This window comes from Mixophyes fleayi, chromosome 6 (genome assembly GCF_038048845.1).
Source record: "Mixophyes fleayi isolate aMixFle1 chromosome 6, aMixFle1.hap1, whole genome shotgun sequence".
Lineage (NCBI taxonomy): Eukaryota > Metazoa > Chordata > Amphibia > Anura > Limnodynastidae > Mixophyes > Mixophyes fleayi.
Genome location: NC_134407.1, coordinates 76,572,142 through 76,593,702, shown reverse-complemented (window position 1 = coordinate 76,593,702; position 21,561 = coordinate 76,572,142). Strand labels below are relative to the sequence as shown.

The 21,561-nt window shown below is 41.3% G+C and overlaps 1 protein-coding gene across 1 annotated transcript in view; it reads left to right on the top strand.

The window, feature by feature from the left end:
* The first annotated feature begins 266 nt into the window (after positions 1 to 266).
* The window catches only part of FSCN2 (fascin actin-bundling protein 2, retinal), a 37,813-nt gene continuing 16,518 nt past the window's right edge, over positions 267 to 21,561 (top strand). The window contains exon 1 of the mRNA XM_075216879.1: positions 267 to 1,429. Coding sequence (XP_075072980.1) covers positions 604 to 1,429 — 826 coding nt within the window. The 5' untranslated portion in view covers positions 267 to 603. The remainder of the gene's footprint in view (positions 1,430 to 21,561) is intronic.

Here is a 21,561-nt window from a genome sequence, read left to right as displayed (position 1 = left end):
ATTTTATTTGGAACAATAAATGAAGATGTATTCCAAAAAAATAGAAACTTTTTATTTGAGCTGAAAGGAATTAAACAGCGCTCACATAAATGAAGAGAAAGTGTTCACTCAGTTGGGTTGAATATCTGAGAAGCAACTTGACAAAAGGAGCATTGTCTCACTATATACAGCCTCTTTGTGGTTTATGCAATAGCCTCACTATTGGTTACTGGCGGCTCGTGGTTCATTGAAAACCAGGGACAGAGCTTTTGTAATCCTAGATGTAACCAATTAAACAGGCTGCAGCTACCACTTTGCTGAGCAGTCTGCATCCTAGCTTAATATGTGAAGAGGAAAGTCCAGCTCTGGGAGGGAGATGTGAGCAGCGTGGCAATGTGCAGATTATAGGAAGGCAGCAGACACAGCCCGATGTAGAGGCAACTGGAAAAGGATAAAAAACGCGTCATCGGGTGTTAAGTTGAGGTTCTCTTAAGTTCATTCATTTTAATCCAGATCTCTCAAGGCTACTTACAAAGTTCCTACCCTCTGCGATCAGTCCAGGGACTGCCGGTAACACGAGACACTTTCGCTTGCGAACCTAAGAGTGATTTTGAAGAGAAAAAAATGCCAACCAATGGGATACACCAAATTCTCAAGATTCAGTTCGGCTTGATCAATAGTGATAACAGGTATTTGACAGCAGAAGCTTTTGGCTTCAAAGTTTATGCATCTGCTCCAAGCCTGAAAAAGAAGCAAATATGGACTTTAGAGCAGGATGAGGTGGACAGTTCAGTGGTCTACCTCAAAAGCCACCATCTAGGAAGATATCTGTCTGCTGACAAAGATGGGAATGTATCATGCGAGGCTGAGAAGCCAGAGGGAGATTGCTGTTTTTCGATTACTGCCCAGTCGGATGGCAGGTGGGCCCTCCAATCTGATTTACACAAGCGATTCTTTGGAGGTTCAGAAGACAAGCTGTCTTGTTTTGCGCAGACCATCACGGAGACAGAGCTCTGGGCTGTGCATTTGGCTATCCATCCTCAAGCTAACCTTCTTAGTGTCAGCAGGAGGAGGTATGCACACTTGAGTCCCCAAGAGGATGAAATATCCACAGACAGCAACATTCCATGGGGTGTACACTCCCTCATCACACTGGTCTTTCAGGAGAAAAAGTACTGCTTGAAGACATGTGACAACAGATACCTGCGTAATGATGGGAAGCTGGTTAAAGATCCTGATAATGGCACAGGCTACACTCTTGAGTTCAAAGCCGGGAAATTGGCCTTCAAAGATTGTAGTGGGAAGTACCTGACACCCATGGGGCCTACGGGTACATTGAAATCTGGGCGCAGCTCCAAACCTGGCAAAGATGAACTCTTTGATCTTGAGGAAAGTCACCCACAAGTTGTATTTATGGCTTCCAACAGAAGATATATATCTATCAGGCAAGGTAAATTAAAAGGACAATGCAAATTTCACACTTACACACAAATATATAATTCATTTTGTACGCATATGTTATGCACACAGGTGTGTTGTAAGCTGTAGCAACCAATGAGATGTTTTCATCTTCTGCATTGCACTAGAAAAATGACAGACGTTGTGTGGTTGCTATTGTTTATGCTACATTTGCGCACATTTTAATAAGTAAATGCCATTGTCTATATTCACTTTTATTATTTGAGATGTTAATATTTGAACAATGATGATATACATATTGGGGCATTTCACATGTTTTATGCATCTAGACTGAGTATCACAACTCAATATTCTGCTTAAGCAGGAAAAGCCACAAATATATTTCTGAATCTATTTGTTACATAAAGGTATGGTAAGGTGCACACGGGTCAAAACAGAATTTGATAAGAAGTTCCAGCAGATGGATTAATTCACTTTCTACTATTTAATTTGAAATTGAATACATGACACTCTTATTACTGGAAATATATAAGTGACAGCAAATCCTAAAATGCAAGATGCTTTACAAAAAATGTTTTTTTTTTACATTCAGAAAAGTATTCACAGAGCTCCAGGAAACCCCAAAATGAAGACTTTTAGAGTAAAGCAAAGTGGCCAATTGTCCCTAATTTTCCATCCAAATTACATATATTTCATCATGGAAATTTTTGTTCCTGGGAAGATACATATTGAACCACTGTACGGTGACGGTTGATTTTATTTTGCATTAAGATGCATTTCACATTATATTTCTTTCGGTAATGTTCATTGAAAAGAAGTATTTTAAATAAAAAAATCCTTAATGCTTTAACCTTTTGGCAACTATGATAAGGATGTGATTCATATGGTTATATGGGTGGCATTTTTTTTATGCAGCTGCATAGAGAAAGACATTGAGGAGTCACTTGTGGCCTAAAACTGATAATTACTGGTACACAGAACATCAGAGAGATAACAACAGCACCTATATGGGCTTATTTAACATATTGCAATAAAAAATAAATCTATTGGTTGCTATGGGTTACATTTACAAATAGTTGAATGTTAAAAACTGTCAAACATCTTCCACTTTGCGTTGGTATGGAAACATAGGAAATTTTACATGCATTGAATGTCTGTGAATGTTGCAAGATCTCTTGTCACATGTATTTTAGATGTACTGATGGCTTGGTAAAGAACATGTATTAAAGTAGCACAACAACAGTGAGAGATCAGTAAAGTGTTGGCTCTTACATTTGCTTTAACGGTGAATATACAGAGCTGGCTTGGACAAACTGCGGCTATCCAGCAGTTGTGAAACTACAAATCCCAGCACCCCCGTAAATAAGTCTTAGATAGCTATATCTAATTTGTCTCATATGTTCAGCAAAATTAGGTGAAACTGCCAGTACAGGCTTTCCATAAGTCTTTTTCAGACACTTTATTATATGAACCTGGCAGCGCTCCGGAATGTGCACAATGTGAAATGTTCAGTAATATAAATGCAAATATCATATCAAATTGCAAGCAGCTTCATCCATATGATGTTCTTCTATGAATAACATGTTTTTGTGTCTAATTATGATATTGTTACTCATTGATAATTTCACCTGCCATTTTATGGTAATGATATAATTACAATATGAACCCAAGTTTCACTTATTTGGATGGTGATAATCATGAGGGCCTATTTATTATTAAGAGAAAACCCATTTCTCGTTTTCTCTGTTTACCAAGCTCCCCCTACCGGTAATGGCTTTCGCTATCGCCAGTGATCAATCTGTGTGACGAAAGCTTTCCCATGCAAGAGAAAGCCTATTTACCATGGACAGGAATGGTGCAAGTACCACCACTGTTATCATATTGCTATCTCCATGTCAGGATAGCGATCGCCAGGGGTCAGTACTGAAAAAAATGTCTGAGCATACAGTTCCACTGAGCATGTGTGAACTTGCAAAGTCGGGTCATGCGTGTGCACAGGCATTGAAGACTGGCTGGCGAAGTGATAAGAGAAACCTTACGACTACCAACCAGTATCACCAGGAAGCTGAATATTGCTCAGCAGCTCCGGCAAACTTTTTTGTTAAATTGTGTTGAAACAAGATTATTGCAGCAATAGCAAATCTAGGTTATCAATGGGGCATAGTAAATAAGGCTCTTAGTGTGGCGCTCTGTTTATGTGGTGTCCCTTCAGAGGGAGTTGGTTGTTGACAGATGTTCCTCTTCTTTGGTATTCCTGTTGTTTGGTGAATTACTCTTGGATTGGCTATGTGCTGTGGAGGTAGCAGATGTGAGATGAGTCACAGAATGTGGGGAATGTTTTGGGCCCCAAGTGTGGTATTGGTGGTAAGAAAGTTGTTGATGTTACAGTTTTTGTGTTAGTTCTTGTCTAAGGTTACAGCTCTCTTGCTTGCAAAAAAAAAAAGCTTTGATTACTTCTGATAGCTCTTGTGTAAAAACAGTTGTATTAATTATTATTAACATGTATTTATATAGCGCCAGCATATTCTATAGCTCTTTCAATTGAGGTGTTAGTTATATTCGGCTTTGCTCCACCTGATTGGAGCCAATGCTCTTTAAAGGGCAGCAGAGTATGTGGGGTGACCTATGGGTGCTGTCTTGCCAATAGACAAATAATAACTGTGGTGATAGTATGTTAGTGGGTCCCTTAAATTACTATCACCACAGTTAGTACTTGTTCATTTGCCATTCCCATGAATCTCAACTGCTCCTTTAAAAGCACTGGCTCCTATCAGGTGGAGCAGATCTGAATATAACTAACATCACACAACTGCCTTTACACAAGATCTATCAGAAGGAACAAGAGCTATTTTTACAAGCAAGAGAGCTGTAATAGGCAAAAGTGCTATATTAGACAAAAAAAAGCTATATATGCAAAAAAGCTATATATGCAAAAAAGCTATATAACCAATAGAGCTATATAATCAAAACAGCTATAAAAGCAAAGGAGCCATAAAACACCTAAAGCAAGAACTAACAAAAGAACTCTAACATCACCAACTTTCCTACTCCCAAACCACACAAAACATCACCCACGTTCTGTGACTCATGTTACACCTGCTTCCTCCACAGCACAAAGCCACTCCAGAAGTAATCCACCGAACAAAACACCAGGAATACCAAATACTAATACGAAACAAGAGGGACATCTCTCAACAAACACCTCGCTCTGAAGGAACACCACTTAAGTTCCCATCGTGTACAGTACTACAGTAACACTCGATCACATTAGGTTGCACCTCAGCACCTCACTCATTCTACAAAAGCTATCAGAAAAACAGAAATGTAAAACATAATACGTATTAATCAAACTGTTACGTCCATGTCTATTGTGTACCAAATGTTAAGAGCGAAAGACGCATTTGGGTGCATTCCAGCGTCTGAGTCTGGATTTACACAATTTACTTAAACCAAGATACAAAAGATTATTCTTCTGTTAGATTTAAATCAAAATAACAGTAAACTGTAATAGTAAAAATGTTTACAAGAAATCTAAGGGCGGTCACTCGTTAGACATTACAGATATTTACCAATATAAATGGCTACTTAGTAAACATTTACAGACAGAAGGTGGTAAATTATATATATTTAGACATAAAAGGCTCAATGATGATGGAGGATTTAAATGCAGGAAGTAGGGGAATGAGCGGCACAACAGGCCACATGGTAATTGTTAATCTTATTACCATGCATACACTCCTTCACTCCTCCCGACTCCTCATCCAACAACAAAGTTGTCGTCCAAACAAGAATATTGAAGGAAGAGACCCCAAAGGGAAAGCTTGGTAAAACATAAAAAGAAGGGGTACATGTTTACATAGAAATAGGGCATTTAGTAAACATAGACCAACATCCCTCATGGATCTCACCCACTTCATTATTGAAATGGGTACAGACAGAGCCTGATGTAGCAACTGTGGCATAGCACAGCAAGAGCATGACCACGCCCCCTCCCACATCTGCCACCTGTAATATTGGCAAGTGTGCTTGGGTTTCCTGTCTATGCCATCTGTCACGGGCACTAGGAGTCTTTACCCAGGGATCACCAGATGGTAGGCTTACCAGAGCAATGTAGATGGTAATAGGGTACTCTGGTAGCTGGGTGATCACGGAACATGAAATGATGGCCGATGAGATGCTCAGGAAAGTCTATGACTAGCAACACTGGTAATAATGAGGTAATGATACACAAGGAACTGTATGGACAAGGACACGTGAAGGTAGTCAGTGGTCTGCGATAGCAAGTTGTACCACTGCTATAGTGAGGTGGAATGTCCAACAGAAACAAGGAGGTGATGAGAGTCAGCGGTCTGCGGGTAGCAAGTTGTACCGCTGTCTGAGTGAAGGAATGGAATCCAAGTGGAGGTATCCAGGTAGTCAGTGGTCTGCGGTAGCAAGTTGTACCACTGCTCTGTGAGAGGATAATGGAACAGGTGATACCGGAAACAGGGATCAGTGGTCTGACATCAGCAAGTTGTACCACTGCATATATATGTGAGGAGGTGCACGGGGGAAGACTGCAACACAGGATATACACAGGCACCTTATACACGATCCACAGTAATATGCACAATATAGGTATATATATATGTAAATGACTGATCAGGTCTGCAATCTAGAAAGTCTCTTGAAGTAGTCCAGCACAATGATAACACAGTCAATGATGGCAATAGACTCAGCGGATAGCAGACTCCAGAGAGAACCAAACACAGTCCAGCAAGATATGCAATACACAGCACAGTCAATGAGAAGTATGCATACCGTGGTTCAGCAGTAGCAGTCAGATGGGATTGCAGCGGTACCTGAGCGGCTGGAGGCCGACTGGATAGGAAGTCCCTGGATAGGAGAAGCAGCGGTCTAGCAGGTGCAGCGCACAGGTGAGTAGACCGACAGGGACACGAATCCACAGGAGTCAGCAACACGTGGAACTGGACTCATAGGAAACCCAGGAGAATGGAGATGATCCAGCAGAGGGTAGTAGAAGAGATACAAATCCAATGCTGACAGGAGGGTAGAGGCCAGTGGAACACGTGAAGGCGTGGAGAGTGGATCAGCAGGAGATGGACGATAGCGCTGACCACAGCGGCAGGACTCAGCGGCACACGGAGGTAACCAGTAGCAACCACAGGAAGCAACAGCGATGGGAAACAGGAGTGCAGCGCAGGGCCGGAGCTGTAGATCACGAAGTGTAGCAGATGGTAATGAAAAGCGGCAGTCTCGAGGAAGTCACAGCAAAGATGAGATGAGAGTGTAGTGCACGGAGGCAGCGGATAGTAATCAGCTGGCAGTCACGATGTTGAACACAGGCGAGTTGCAAGCAGGAGACTGTAGTGCACAGAGGCAGCGGATAGTAGTCAGCTGGCAGTCACGATGTTAAACACAGGCGAGTTGCAAGCAGGAGACTGTAGTGCACAGAGGCAGCGGATAGTAGTCAGCTGGCAGTCACGATGTTGAACACAGGCGAGTTGCAAGCAGGAGACTGTAGTGCACAGAGGCAGCGGATAGAAATCAGCAAACAGACTTGATGAGAAGCAGGTGAGTGAGGTAAAAGCTGGAGTGCACGGAGGCAACGGATAGCAATGAGCAAACAGTCACATTGATATAAAATAACGTTGAAGTGGTGTAGAAGACTGTAGTGCACGGAGGCAGCGGATAGGAATCAGCAAACAGTCATGATGATAAAGTTGATGGTAGAAGTGGTATGGAACCACAGTAGTAGAAGTGGTTTGGAAACCACAGGAATCAGCAGCACTGAATACACAAGTAATACAGGAACACCTTCAGAGACTCATGAGGAATGAGACTCCAAGATCAGGCAACGTGGTAGTGACCACAGGTGCTTAATATAGGGAGGTTGCCTGATCTGCCAATTAAGTTAAAGGGGTATACACTGAAGTATAGAAAAGGGCTGCGCATGCGCAGACCCTCAGGATGGTGGACGGCCACGGTTCCTAAATGTCCGGGAAGAGGCACTCACGGTCCGGTGAGTGACAGTACCCCCCCTTTTAAAGGTGGGCACAGAACGCCTGGAACCGGGCTTGTCCGGATTTTTGGAGTAAAACTTCTTCAAAAGGGCAGGAGCATTAAGATCTTCAGCTTTGATCCAAGAGCGCTCCTCAGGACCAAAGCCCTTCCAATGAACGAGGAAGTGGAGGACTCCTCGCGAAATTTTTGCATCTAGTACCTCGGTAATCTCAAAATCCTCCTCCTGATGGACTTGAACTGGCTGCGGAGCTGAGGGAGGAGTTGAAAAACGGTTGATAATAAGAGGTTTGAGCAAAGATACATGGAAGGCATTAGAAATCCGAAGACTCTTAGGAAGAAGAAGTTTCACACATACTGGATTGATAACTTGAATGATCCTATATGGACCAATAAAACGAGGGGCGAATTTCATGGATGGAACCTTCAAACGAATATTTTTTGTGGATAACCAGACACGATCTCCAATTTTTAGTGGTGGAATAGCCCGCCTCTTCTTATCAGCGAAAGATTTATATTTGACAGATGTCTTCTTCAAACAGGTTCTAACCTGAGACCAGATATTTTTAAAGGTCTGACAAACAGTCTCCACCGCAGGAACTTGGGTGGGCGGGAGGGCAGGAAATTCCGGAAAAGACGGATGGTGACCGTAGACCACAAAGAATGGAGTTTTGGATGATGACTCATGGTACATGTTGTTATGGGCGAACTCAGCCCAAGGGAGTAACTCTACCCAGTTGTCTTGATTGGCTGATGAAAATATCCTTATAAAAGTCTCAAGATCTTGATTGACACGTTCGGTTTGTCCATTGGATTGTGGATGGTAAGAAGATGAGAGTGCTAATCGTATGCCCAAGGTTTTACAAAGGGCTCGCCAGAATCTGGACACGAATTGTACTCCTCTATCAGACACAATCTCAGATGGACATCCATGGATACGGAAGATCTCTTTAATGAAATGTTCAGCCAGGATAGACGAGGAAGGCAAACCAGACAGAGGGATGAAATGAGCCATCTTCGAAAATCTGTCCACTACGACCCAAATAGTGTTATGGTTCTTACTAGGTGGTAAGTCAGTAACGAAATCCATACTAATATGGGTCCATGGTTTGGACGGAATGGGTAGTGGTCGCAGCAACCCTGCTGGGGTTCTGCGGGAGGATTTGAATTGCGAACATAATTCACAGGAAGCAATGAACTCTTTGACGTCTCTCCTCATTGAAGGCCACCAGTAACTTCGAGAGAGGATCTCAAAAGTCTTGTGTTCACCGGCGTGTCCAGAAAAACGAGAGGCATGGAACCACGAAAGGATTTTCCTCCTTAGAGTAGGAGGCACGAGGGTCTTCCCAAATGGTAGCGTTTTGGTGGATGAAGCAGCCAGTGAGATACATTTGGGGTCTAGAATGGTATGGTTGGAAACCTCTTCTATATCAGAGGACGTAGCAAAGGCTCTAGATAAGGCATCAGCTTTTTTGTTCTTGGCAGCTGGTTTGAAGGTAATTATTAATTCAAAACGGGAAAAGAAAAGAGACCATCTTGCTTGACGAGGGTTCAAGCATTGGGCAGACTGGAGATATGACAAGTTCTTATGATCCGTGAAGATCGTCACCGGATGGCGAGCTCCCTCCAACAAGTATCTCCATTCCTCTAATGCGGCTTTGATAGCCAGTAATTCCTTGTCTCCGATGGTATAATTCTTCTCTGCGGGTAGGAGACCCCGAGAATAGAAGGCACAAGGGTGGAATTTTTGCTGTTCCGAGCGTTGGGAGAGAATAGCTCCTAAGCCCACATTAGAGGCATCTACTTCTAGGAAAAAAGGGAGTGTCACATCAGGCTGACGAAGGATTGGAGCCGAAGAGAAGGACTCTTTTAATGTTTGAAAGGCTTGAATAGCCTCAGTAGACCATTGCTTAGGATTAGCCCCTTTACGAGTCAGGGCCACAATAGGAGATGCAATGGAAGAAAAGTCTTGAATGAAGCGTCTATAGTAATTGGCAAAACCTAAAAAACGCTGGATGGCACGAAGAGTAGTTGGCTGGGGCCAATGTAGTACAGCATTTACTTTGTCAGGATCCATCTTCAGACCAACTCCGGAAACAATATACCCCAAGAATGGAATCTGGGGTAATTCGAATGAACATTTTTCTAATTTACAGAACAATGAATTTTTCCGTAGCCTGGAGAGGACTTCTGCCACATGTTGGTGGTGAGAAGGCAGGTCCTGTGAAAAAATCAATATGTCGTCCAGGTAGACGACGACACATACATATAATAAGTCCCGAAAAATCTCATTGATGAAGCCCTGAAAAACAGCGGGGGCATTACATAGCCCGAAAGGCATTACCAGATATTCGTAATGCCCGTCTCTGGTGTTAAACGCCGTCTTCCATTCGTCACCGGAACGGATTCTGATTAAATTGTAAGCACCACGAAGATCCAACTTAGTAAAAATACGGGCTCCCTTAATGCGGTCAAATAGCTCAGTGATCAATGGAATGGGATACCGGTTCTTGATAGTAATGGCATTGAGTCCACGAAAATCTATACAAGGGCGTAATGATCCATCCTTCTTTTTGACAAAGAAGAACCCAGCTCCAGCGGGCGAGGTGGAAGGTCGAATGAACCCACGCTGGAGGTTCTCCCGTATATATTCAGATGTAGCTTGAGTTTCAGGTAACGAGAGTGGATAGACCCGGCCTCTGGGAGGAGTCTTGCCAGGAAGAAGATCAATCGGACAATCCCAAGAACGATGAGGAGGAAGACGTTCAGACTGAGCTTTATCAAAAACATCGGTAAATGAAGCATATTGAGGAGGGAGTCCCGGTGAAATAGCTGAAATGGAAGCTTGCTGTACCTTGAGAGGAATGACTTGGGAAAGGCAATGATGGTGACATTCAGGCCCCCAAGACGTGACTTGAGGGGTGCGCCAGTCAATCTGGGGAGAGTGACACTGAAGCCATGGAAGGCCTAGGACAATCGGACTTGTCGTAACAGGAAGAATTAAAAACGATATCTCTTCATGATGCAGAGCACCAATCTGAAGGGTTACTGGAGACGTACTCTGGGTGATGAGACCGTTGATGAGACGTGATCCATCGATAGCCGTCACAGTAATGGGAGTTTTTAAGGTAATCATTGGTAGAGACCATTGATTAACTAACGATTTGGAAATAAAATTTCCTGCTGCTCCGGAATCAATCAATGCCTGTGACTCAAAGGTCTTGGTAGCAAAGGAAATAGTCACATCAAAAGCGCAGACTTTAGATTTCATAGACAATGGAGAGGACTCCAGGGACCCTAACTTCACCTCTCCAGAACTAGTTAGGGCCTGGCATTTCCCGATCTCTTAGGGCAGGAGCTGAGGACATGAGTGGAATCAGCACAATAGATACAGAGTCTATTCTTGACTCTTCGTTTCCTCTCCTCAGAAGATAACTTGGAACGTCCAATCTCCATGGGAATCACAGCGGGTGACACTGGACGAAATTGAGGGTTAGAGCGAAAAGGTGCTTTAGCAGAAGTCGTTTTCTCAGCCTCTCTTTCACGAAATCTCATATCAACACGATGGCATAGAGAGATCAAATCTTCAAGTGACGAAGGAAGCTCTTGGGTAGTCAGTGCATCTTTAATTTTATCGGAAAGCCCCTGCCAGAAGGCGGCAACTAGGGCTTCAGTGTTCCACTGAAGTTCAGAGGCTAAGATCCTAAATTGAATGACGTACTGGCCTACAGTATGAGATCCTTGTCGCAGACGGAGGATGCTGGAAGCAGCGGAGGTCACACGACCTGGTTCATCGAACACACTTCGGAATGTAGAAATGAATTTGGCACTATCTTGTAATATTGGATCGTTCCTCTCCCACAGAGGGGAGGCCCAAGCCAGGGCTTGTCCTGAAAACAAAGAGATAAGATAGGCCACTCTGGAACGATGGGTAGAAAAATTTTGAGGTTGGAGCTCAAAATGGACTGAACATTGGTTAAGGAAACCCCTACAAGTTTTGGGGTCTCCATCGTACTTTGACGGAGTAGGCAGGTGAAGCGTGGAAGCTATAGACACCTGGGATGGCAATGGGGAAACGGAGGAAAGCACAGGAGCTTCAGTAGTAGCTGTCACAGTCTGTCCAGATGTTCCTTGGGAGGTTAATGACTGATAACACTGAAGTAACAGCTGTTGGCGGGCATCCTGTTGCTCCACACGGCTAACCAGATGTTGCAACATCTCTTTGGCGGTAGGTTCCACATCTGGGTCTGTCATGGCCTGATCTTACTGTCACGGGCACTAGGAGTCTTTACCCAGGGATCACCAGATGGTAGGCTTACCAGAGCAATGTAGATGGTAATAGGGTACTCTGGTAGCTGGGTGATCACGGAACATGAAATGATGGCCGATGAGATGCTCAGGAAAGTCTATGACTAGCAACACTGGTAATAATGAGGTAATGATACACAAGGAACTGTATGGACAAGGACACGTGAAGGTAGTCAGTGGTCTGCGATAGCAAGTTGTACCACTGCTATAGTGAGGTGGAATGTCCAACAGAAACAAGGAGGTGATGAGAGTCAGCGGTCTGCGGGTAGCAAGTTGTACCGCTGTCTGAGTGAAGGAATGGAATCCAAGTGGAGGTATCCAGGTAGTCAGTGGTCTGCGGTAGCAAGTTGTACCACTGCTCTGTGAGAGGATAATGGAACAGGTGATACCGGAAACAGGGATCAGTGGTCTGACATCAGCAAGTTGTACCACTGCATATATATGTGAGGAGGTGCACGGGGGAAGACTGCAACACAGGATATACACAGGCACCTTATACACGATCCACAGTAATATGCACAATATAGGTATATATATATGTAAATGACTGATCAGGTCTGCAATCTAGAAAGTCTCTTGAAGTAGTCCAGCACAATGATAACACAGTCAATGATGGCAATAGACTCAGCGGATAGCAGACTCCAGAGAGAACCAAACACAGTCCAGCAAGATATGCAATACACAGCACAGTCAATGAGAAGTATGCATACCGTGGTTCAGCAGTAGCAGTCAGATGGGATTGCAGCGGTACCTGAGCGGCTGGAGGCCGACTGGATAGGAAGTCCCTGGATAGGAGAAGCAGCGGTCTAGCAGGTGCAGCGCACAGGTGAGTAGACCGACAGGGACACGAATCCACAGGAGTCAGCAACACGTGGAACTGGACTCATAGGAAACCCAGGAGAATGGAGATGATCCAGCAGAGGGTAGTAGAAGAGATACAAATCCAATGCTGACAGGAGGGTAGAGGCCAGTGGAACACGTGAAGGCGTGGAGAGTGGATCAGCAGGAGATGGACGATAGCGCTGACCACAGCGGCAGGACTCAGCGGCACACGGAGGTAACCAGTAGCAACCACAGGAAGCAACAGCGATGGGAAACAGGAGTGCAGCGCAGGGCCGGAGCTGTAGATCACGAAGTGTAGCAGATGGTAATGAAAAGCGGCAGTCTCGAGGAAGTCACAGCAAAGATGAGATGAGAGTGTAGTGCACGGAGGCAGCGGATAGTAATCAGCTGGCAGTCACGATGTTGAACACAGGCGAGTTGCAAGCAGGAGACTGTAGTGCACAGAGGCAGCGGATAGTAGTCAGCTGGCAGTCACGATGTTAAACACAGGCGAGTTGCAAGCAGGAGACTGTAGTGCACAGAGGCAGCGGATAGTAGTCAGCTGGCAGTCACGATGTTGAACACAGGCGAGTTGCAAGCAGGAGACTGTAGTGCACAGAGGCAGCGGATAGAAATCAGCAAACAGACTTGATGAGAAGCAGGTGAGTGAGGTAAAAGCTGGAGTGCACGGAGGCAACGGATAGCAATGAGCAAACAGTCACATTGATATAAAATAACGTTGAAGTGGTGTAGAAGACTGTAGTGCACGGAGGCAGCGGATAGGAATCAGCAAACAGTCATGATGATAAAGTTGATGGTAGAAGTGGTATGGAACCACAGTAGTAGAAGTGGTTTGGAAACCACAGGAATCAGCAGCACTGAATACACAAGTAATACAGGAACACCTTCAGAGACTCATGAGGAATGAGACTCCAAGATCAGGCAACGTGGTAGTGACCACAGGTGCTTAATATAGGGAGGTTGCCTGATCTGCCAATTAAGTTAAAGGGGTATACACTGAAGTATAGAAAAGGGCTGCGCATGCGCAGACCCTCAGGATGGTGGACGGCCACGGTTCCTAAATGTCCGGGAAGAGGCACTCACGGTCCGGTGAGTGACACCATCTCTGGTCTCCACTCAGCTCAGCACAGTGCTCACTGAAGCCAAGACACTCCTTCTCAGATCTCATGCTAGCTTGTCTCGCTAACACAGCTCACTGTAGGTCAGTGCTCAAAGATATACCGTCAGCTTGAATGGAACTTCCCAAAGGTAACTTAAATGGTAATTCTAAGCCACAGAAGATAGACCATCTCAAACATCATTTTTTGTTCCTGGACATTGAAGCAGGTATTTTAAGCATCCAATCCTGCACAGATCACATGACAGGCTCTGGGGTTGGCACTCTAGGCTAATCACCATGCACTACATTTGGATAAAAGCACATATAGGATAATTTGATAAGGAAGTACAAAGAGCAATTTGTGTGCAATATGTATTTTTTATATGTTGGTGAATTATGAATAGTATTCAAATAAATTATGAATAAAAAGAGGCAGTATACACAGTGTGCTGCCTATTACATACAGATTGGACTCCACACATTCCCAAAAAACAAAGTCACAATGGTATAATAAAATATGTATGCATCAGGTGCTCACATGAATCCGCAGAATATGGATCTAATTGCTTATTAGGCAGAAAAGTTCAATCCACAAACATGGCATCTATAACAGACTCAGAAAAAAAACAACACAGTATTGCCTGTATAAACTAAGCAACACATCCCCTGTGTAGGAAAGTTCAATGTTATTTCTTCCAATAAGAGAAATGAGTTCCTTCAGTCCATCACCCGTGCGTATGCAACTTCATGCAGTGGGATACGACCCAATTCCCCAAAAGAAATATGCTTACAAGATGTAATATGGTAATGGGCATATCAAACAAATCTTCTCATCTGGGATGTGTAACTCATTGGCATCCAGTATACTTCCACGATCTTAGAATGTTGGTAAACAGGAGCATATAGGCATAAAAAGAGGAGGATCCGAAACCCCGGATAGGACTCTCCTGCAATGCTTCCAATATAACTCTCGCGGTGTAGATGTAAGGATAGGAACAAACCGCTGACGCGTTTCAACTCTTCATATAGTCTTTATCAAGACTGAGGGTTGCTCCTTTTCAACTTTTCATACTCCTAATAATGAGTCACCACATCTGATTCAAATGCGGCACTGAGAACGAGGCTTGGAACCCGGAAGTCTCAATTAATGATATTTCCTTGTTGCTTTCAAAACGAGGCTTGGACTCCAAAGGAATAACTTTATCATAAACATTTCATACAACAATAGCATAGCTTAATACATAAATAAAATACAATGGATAACAATGGACTAAAAATATGGAAAACCATAAATACAAATCTGACATATAAAATAGTATATAAAATACAATAAAACCGTTATCACATACAGAATTACTATTGTGATATAACAATATAAAAATAAAAATGTTCATATTGAAGAAACTTGATCATGAAAATCTTCAGCAATATTCATGATCAAGTATATAAGGATCCTCATAAATAATAAAAAAATTCTATAATCAGGTAATGCAATAAAAAGGGAACTAAACAATGAAATATGTTTATAAAAACCATTTCAATTCAAATTCAGAATTAAGTCCTAGATCTGGGACCAGTGTCTTTAAAAGAAAAATCCATTTCACCTCGGCCTGAGCTAATCTATGGGTTAAGTTCTTATTCCTTCATTGTTCTTCTACTCTCTGAATCCCATTAAAACGTATAATGTGACTGGGATTACATTGATGTTTCTCTTTAAAATAGTTAGAAAAACTATGCGTCACAAGACCTTTACGTACATTGTACATGTGCTCCCTAAGCCTTATCTTCAATGGACGAGAAGTCTTCCCTACATAAAATTTGTTGCAGCTGCATTCTAATAAATATATGACTAGTGCTAATATATCTTAAGGTGCTATAAATAGGAATTGTGAATATGGCATTTAGCATTTTTGCTAACTATTTGCAAATTACTTGCTTAAATGTTACATGTAGCAATGCTATTGATATTATGGGTAATTCAAAAGAAGAGCTGAAAATGTCAGAGCAAATAAACCATTATTCTCAAACATAATATAACTCTTAGCTTTTCCATTGCCTTAAGCCTGATACAGTGCTTTTTGGTAAAATGTTGAGCCTCTTGTAACTTTGGTTGAAAAAACTTTCTCCTTTAATTTCTTAAACAATTACAGCCATATTGAAAAATGAATGGCAGCTGTGTGGTTGTCAGTTCAGGTCCAAAACCTTCATCCCTGTCATGTCTTGTTTTGTCAGTGAACATAATAAGGGTTAGATTAACATTGCTGAAAGGTGCAAATCTGTGCTAAATCCTAACAACTACACATTTGCGTTGTTTAAATTGTACTAGACAGATAAAAGTGAATTACTGGTGGCTTGCATGTTATGGTTTCAAGGCAGATTTGCTGCTTTGAGCAAGGTTGTTAAGTAACTCTCAGAGTCCTGTAACTGGGCCAGTAAGTGGTTTTGTAAAAGGTATTTTTACACACATTATTCTGCAATCTGTATGTATTTGTATTAATATATTTATTGTATTTATCAGTACAACATATTAATCAGCTCAGAGAAGCACTGAAGATTGAGAGAAATAAAAGCACAGAGATCAAATGGTAAATTAGGAAAATATTTAAAAGTACATAACATATGGCAAAAAAAATGTCAGGGAATAAAAGGCAACCAACCTGGTTAAACAGTAATAAAAGGGGAAAAGAAAGTATTCAAATTGTAAATAGCATAAGGGACTGAATATTCTTTACAGAAAGCAAGAAAGGTATCAAAAAATCAGGTTAGTAAAAATCATAAATAGATTGCTAAAGGTAGTAAGTCTAATATTTTTCAAGTACATAAGCAACAAACAAATCTGAAAATAATGGGTCGGTAAATAATAAGCTAGAAAAAAATGTAGATTATAAATAGAAAGTAGATCTTTTAAATGTTTTTTTTTTTATCATAAGGAGGGAATTATATTCAAGGAAATAGGTTGTATAGCAATAGCCTACGCAAAATGTTACTTGTCTAATACAGGAGGTGCAGAGCATCCATCCATGAGTGCTAAAGGAGCTATGTTCAGTAATAATTGATGCACCATTATTTCATATACTTATGGACCCTCATAGCAGGGTCAGTGCCACAAGATTAGCAGAAAACATGTATGGTACCAGTCTATAAAAAGGAGAAAAATTGGAACCAGGAAATTATAGACTTATGATTCCAACTTCAGTCATGGATACATTATTTGAAGGGATTCTGAGGGAATGAGATTCTGAGATATATTGTGCAAAATATTTTGCCAATACAGCATCACCTTTATTTCCTGAAAAAGTGCCTAGCCTAACAAATAGCATGAGGTTTTATGAGGAGGCAAGTTTCAAACAGGATCTTAGTAGGGTAATTGATGTGATATATTTGAATTTTATATTTGAATATATTGAATATTTGAATTTTGTGATACTTTTTTTTAATAAATATTATTTATTATCAAGTGAGCATCACAGTAAAATTACAAAGAATAAGCAATAGAAATAGGTCATACATCAATAATGTGACCAGAGATAAATAGAGTCATATTACATATAGCAAAACAGATAATAAATTAGAGTGCCGAGAGGATTTTCATGAGAAGAGTGGTAGGATGATGGAAATGGAGACTGGGGAGAAGAATGTTGGAAAGAACAAGAGTGGTAGGCGAGGTGAAGGAAAGGTGAGGAGTTTGTATGTTCTCCCCTTGTTTTCGTGGGTTTCCTCCGGGTGCTCCGGTTTCCTCCCACACTACAAAAACATACTAGTAGGTTAATTGGCTGCTATCAAATTGACCTTGAGTCTCTGTGTGTGTGTGTGTGTCAGAATTTAAACTGTTAGCTCCAATGGGGCAGGACTAATGTGAATGAGTTCTCTGTACAGCGCTGCGGAATTAGTGGGGCTATATAAATAAATGGTGATGATGATGATCCAAGAGAATATTGAGAATAGAAAAGAATGAACCACCCACTAAAGGCGAGGGCCTACAACAGCTACAAGATGAATGGTAATTAAGTGTTAAAATTATTTGCCCACAGTTTCCATGTCTTGCAAAACGCTTTGGAGGTGTTTTGAATGATGCTTATCATAAATTCCTTTTGGTAGACATACCAGATTCTGTTAAGAAGTGCTTGTCTGGTAGGAGTGCCGGGAGAATTCTACTCCATCTTTATTTGGCAGGAGGTGGCCTAAATTATATGTCTGATCAGCCTATTCACATCAGAGGTAGCTGATGGGACACTCTGTGGGAGGAGAAAATATTAGCTGACAATGGATTGGCCAGGTCCATAATTGAGTCTATTGTGAGTTTAACATCTCTCCAGAAAGGAAACCACTCTGGGTATTGCCACCATATGTGGAGCAAAGATCTATTAGTACAATCCCCTTGCCAACAAGCATCTGATTTACTTTATGTATTATCAGAGCTACATAGTACCAGTAGTACAACATTATGTATGCATTGTCTTACTTTTTGACTGGCAGTGCTTTCTCTAATTCCAGACCAATCTTCATCATCAATGATTTCTGCTACATCAAACAGGCTGGTTTGTGTGGGTCTTTCAGTGAAGCCCCTGGGTTATGAGTTTATTGTATAACATAGAAACTAAGCTCTTTTTTGCAGAGAGGCTCAACTAGCATTAGACTAGCTTCTACTAACATACTAGGTTATCAACAAAACTCCACCTACATACATCTCCTAATTTGTATCAAAATATATTCAAATCAACAACTCCGTTCTGTACAAGATCTGCGTCTCTCATCCACTCTCATTTCATCCAACCCATTCCCATTTACACAACTTTTTTCAAGCTGCACCCGCTCTGTGGAATTCCCTCCCTCGCACAATAAGACTTTCCTCTGGTCTATAAATCTTCAAGCATTCTCTGAAAACCCACCTCTTCAGGCAAACTTATAAAATTCCTCAACCACCCTCCTAACCTCACTAGGTTACCCTATTACCACCCTTTACGCAATTCACACAAAATAACAATCCTCTGACCCCCTGATCAACATTGCTGTGTGACTGAATCATATAGCACTAATCAATTTTTACCTTTGCAATTTGGCTGGACCGAAATGCAATATGTAGACTTAACTTCATGTATCCAATTCCCATTGTCACATAGATTGTAAGCTTGTGAGCAAGGCCTACTCAACACTTTGTCTGTAGTACCCAGTATTGTTTATCACTGTGCTTGTCCCCATTTGTAAAGCACTACAGAATATACTGGTGATATATAAATAAAATTTAATGATGATGACAGTGATCTGCATTATAAAAATGCCTAATTTGAAGATATTGATGAATTTTGTGATACACTTTATAACAGTCTAGTACTGTACATAAGATACTGCTTCTAGTGGAAAAAGTATGTACATAGGTAGAAACTGATAGAATAGTAATAAACAGAACACATTCAGAATGGACTAAAGTTATTAGTCTGATACTGCAGGGATCAGTATTGGGCTTTATACTTTCAATCTTGTTATTAATGACCTTGCAGATGGCCTAGAAATAAGGTGTCCATATTTGCTAATGACACTAAGCTATGTGAGGTTATTAACACAGAAGGATATTACCTTGCTAAAGACAGATTTAGACAAACTGTTTGTAACATGACAAATTATATTTAATGTAGATAAATGTAGGGTTTTGAACCTAGGCTGTGTTAATAATTACACTACTTTCAAATTAGATGGAAAATGACTTAGGAATGCGAATTGACAGACCCCTGAGTAGCAGCACAAAGTGTCAGACAGTGGCTGTAAAGGCAATTCAAATCCTGGGATGTATAAAAGTAAAGATAAATGCACATGATGAAATCTATATAGTAATATAAATTTCATGGTATAAGTCACTAGTTATGCTTCCTTACATTATTAAGAGAGGTTAGAAAAACTAGCTTTGTTTATTTTGGAAAAAAAGGTTTATTAGAGGGGACCTAATTAATATGTGTAAATATAAGTCAATACAAAGATTTGTTCAATTAGTTTACATATCAAGGACCATACAAAGGACAGAGGGGCCATAGGAGAAAGAAAGTTTCACCATCAACATATGAATAAATTACAAATGGATTGGATGTATTTTATAACAGAAATAATATATGTAGCAATAATTGGTACAGGAGATTATAGAGGTGCTGGATCCAGCAAATTTAGCAGATTAACATTTTTGGGGGTCAAGGGAAGGCCTTGGGGTCAGGAAAGAATTGTTTCCCCTGTGAGGTTAAATAGTCAACCGGACTTTTGTTTTGCGTTCCTCTGGGTCAACACAATTAGATTTATGAAAAGTTGAACCTGATTGACTTTTTACACCATTACTAAATAAATTGGAAGTATGTAATGTGAAAATAAGATGTAATGCTATTGGCTGAAATTAAGTAAAGCCAACTTTAATGTATTAACAAACTCCAATGCACCACTGATCAAATTATTCATTAAAAATGAAAAAAATAAGCAATAATAATCTTTCAACAAAACATCTCTTAAGTTGTGTGTGCCTAAGCCATTGATATGATTCACATGCAATTTGTGTTTAAAAGCATTTGAAGGCAGAAACTCAACAATGCATAAAAGCTTTGCTGAAGCGCAAAAAGTGTAAAAATCATCTATCCTCGATTGCAACACTCATTACTGAATTCCATTACTGAAGCAATGTCAGCACTAGAATTGTTCGTCGACAGCTTCACGAATTGGGTTTCCATAGCTGAGCAGCTACACACAAGCCTCAGATGACTATGCGCTACCCCGTACATTGGAGTGGTGTAAAGCACACCGCAATTGGACTGTGAAAACAGTGTAAAAGTGTTCCCTGGAGTGACAAATCAAGCTTTTCCATCTGGCAGTCTGACGGACAAATCTGGATTTGGTGGATGCCATGAGAATGCTTCCTACCTGAATGAGTACTGACAACTGTAAGGTGTGATGGAGGAGGAATAATGGTCTGGGGCTGTTTTTTATAGTTGGGCCTGGGCCACTTAGTTCCAGTGAAGAGAATCTTAATGCTAAAGGATTCACTTACATTCTAGAGAATTGTGTGCTTCCAACTTTGTGGCAACAGATTGGGAAAGGCATTTTCAGCTCGACAATGCCCCCTCTTCCCCAGTTTGGTGTGGAAGAACTTGACTGGCCTGCACAGAGCCTTAACCTCAACCCCATCAAACAAAACTAGGATGAATTGGAATGCCAACTGCAAGCCAAGCCTTATTGCCCAACATCATTACACAACCTCACTAATGGCCTTGTGGCTGAATGGATGCAAATCCCTGCAGCCATGTTTCAAAGAATGGAAACTGTTATAGGGGGGTCCAAATCCATATTAATGGAATGAAGTGTTCAAGAAGTCCATATGATTGTGATCTTTGGATGTCCACATACTTTTTGCCATGTAGTGTATTATAGGGCTTATTATTAACAGTGCACTTAGGTGAAAATGTGCACTTTACTAGATCAACCAATCAGACACTTGCTTTTATTATCTAACTTGCACTATACAGATGCAAGCTAAATGCTGAATGGTTACTGTGGTTCAGCGTAAATTCCGCATCTAAATGCAATGTTTGTAAATGAGCCCTTCTGAACTGGACAGTAATCCTTTCAGCAAGTGTTCCAGGATAATGTGTAAGATGATTCTCCAAGCCTTTGCAACAAGTAACACAACTCTCATTTGTCCCATCTGATACCCTGTCATAGGCCACTAGTAGCAACCACCAAGCTGGCTTAGTTCCCAGTACTGACCAGCATAGTTGAAAATATCTTAACTGTTTAAAAGTCAAATTTATCTAGGGTAACCAAATGAACCAGACACAAATAAATACACATACTACCTATCTGCATTACAGTTAAGACTGATAGCGTGCATGCAATTGCTACTGGGTATGCAAACATACAGCAAG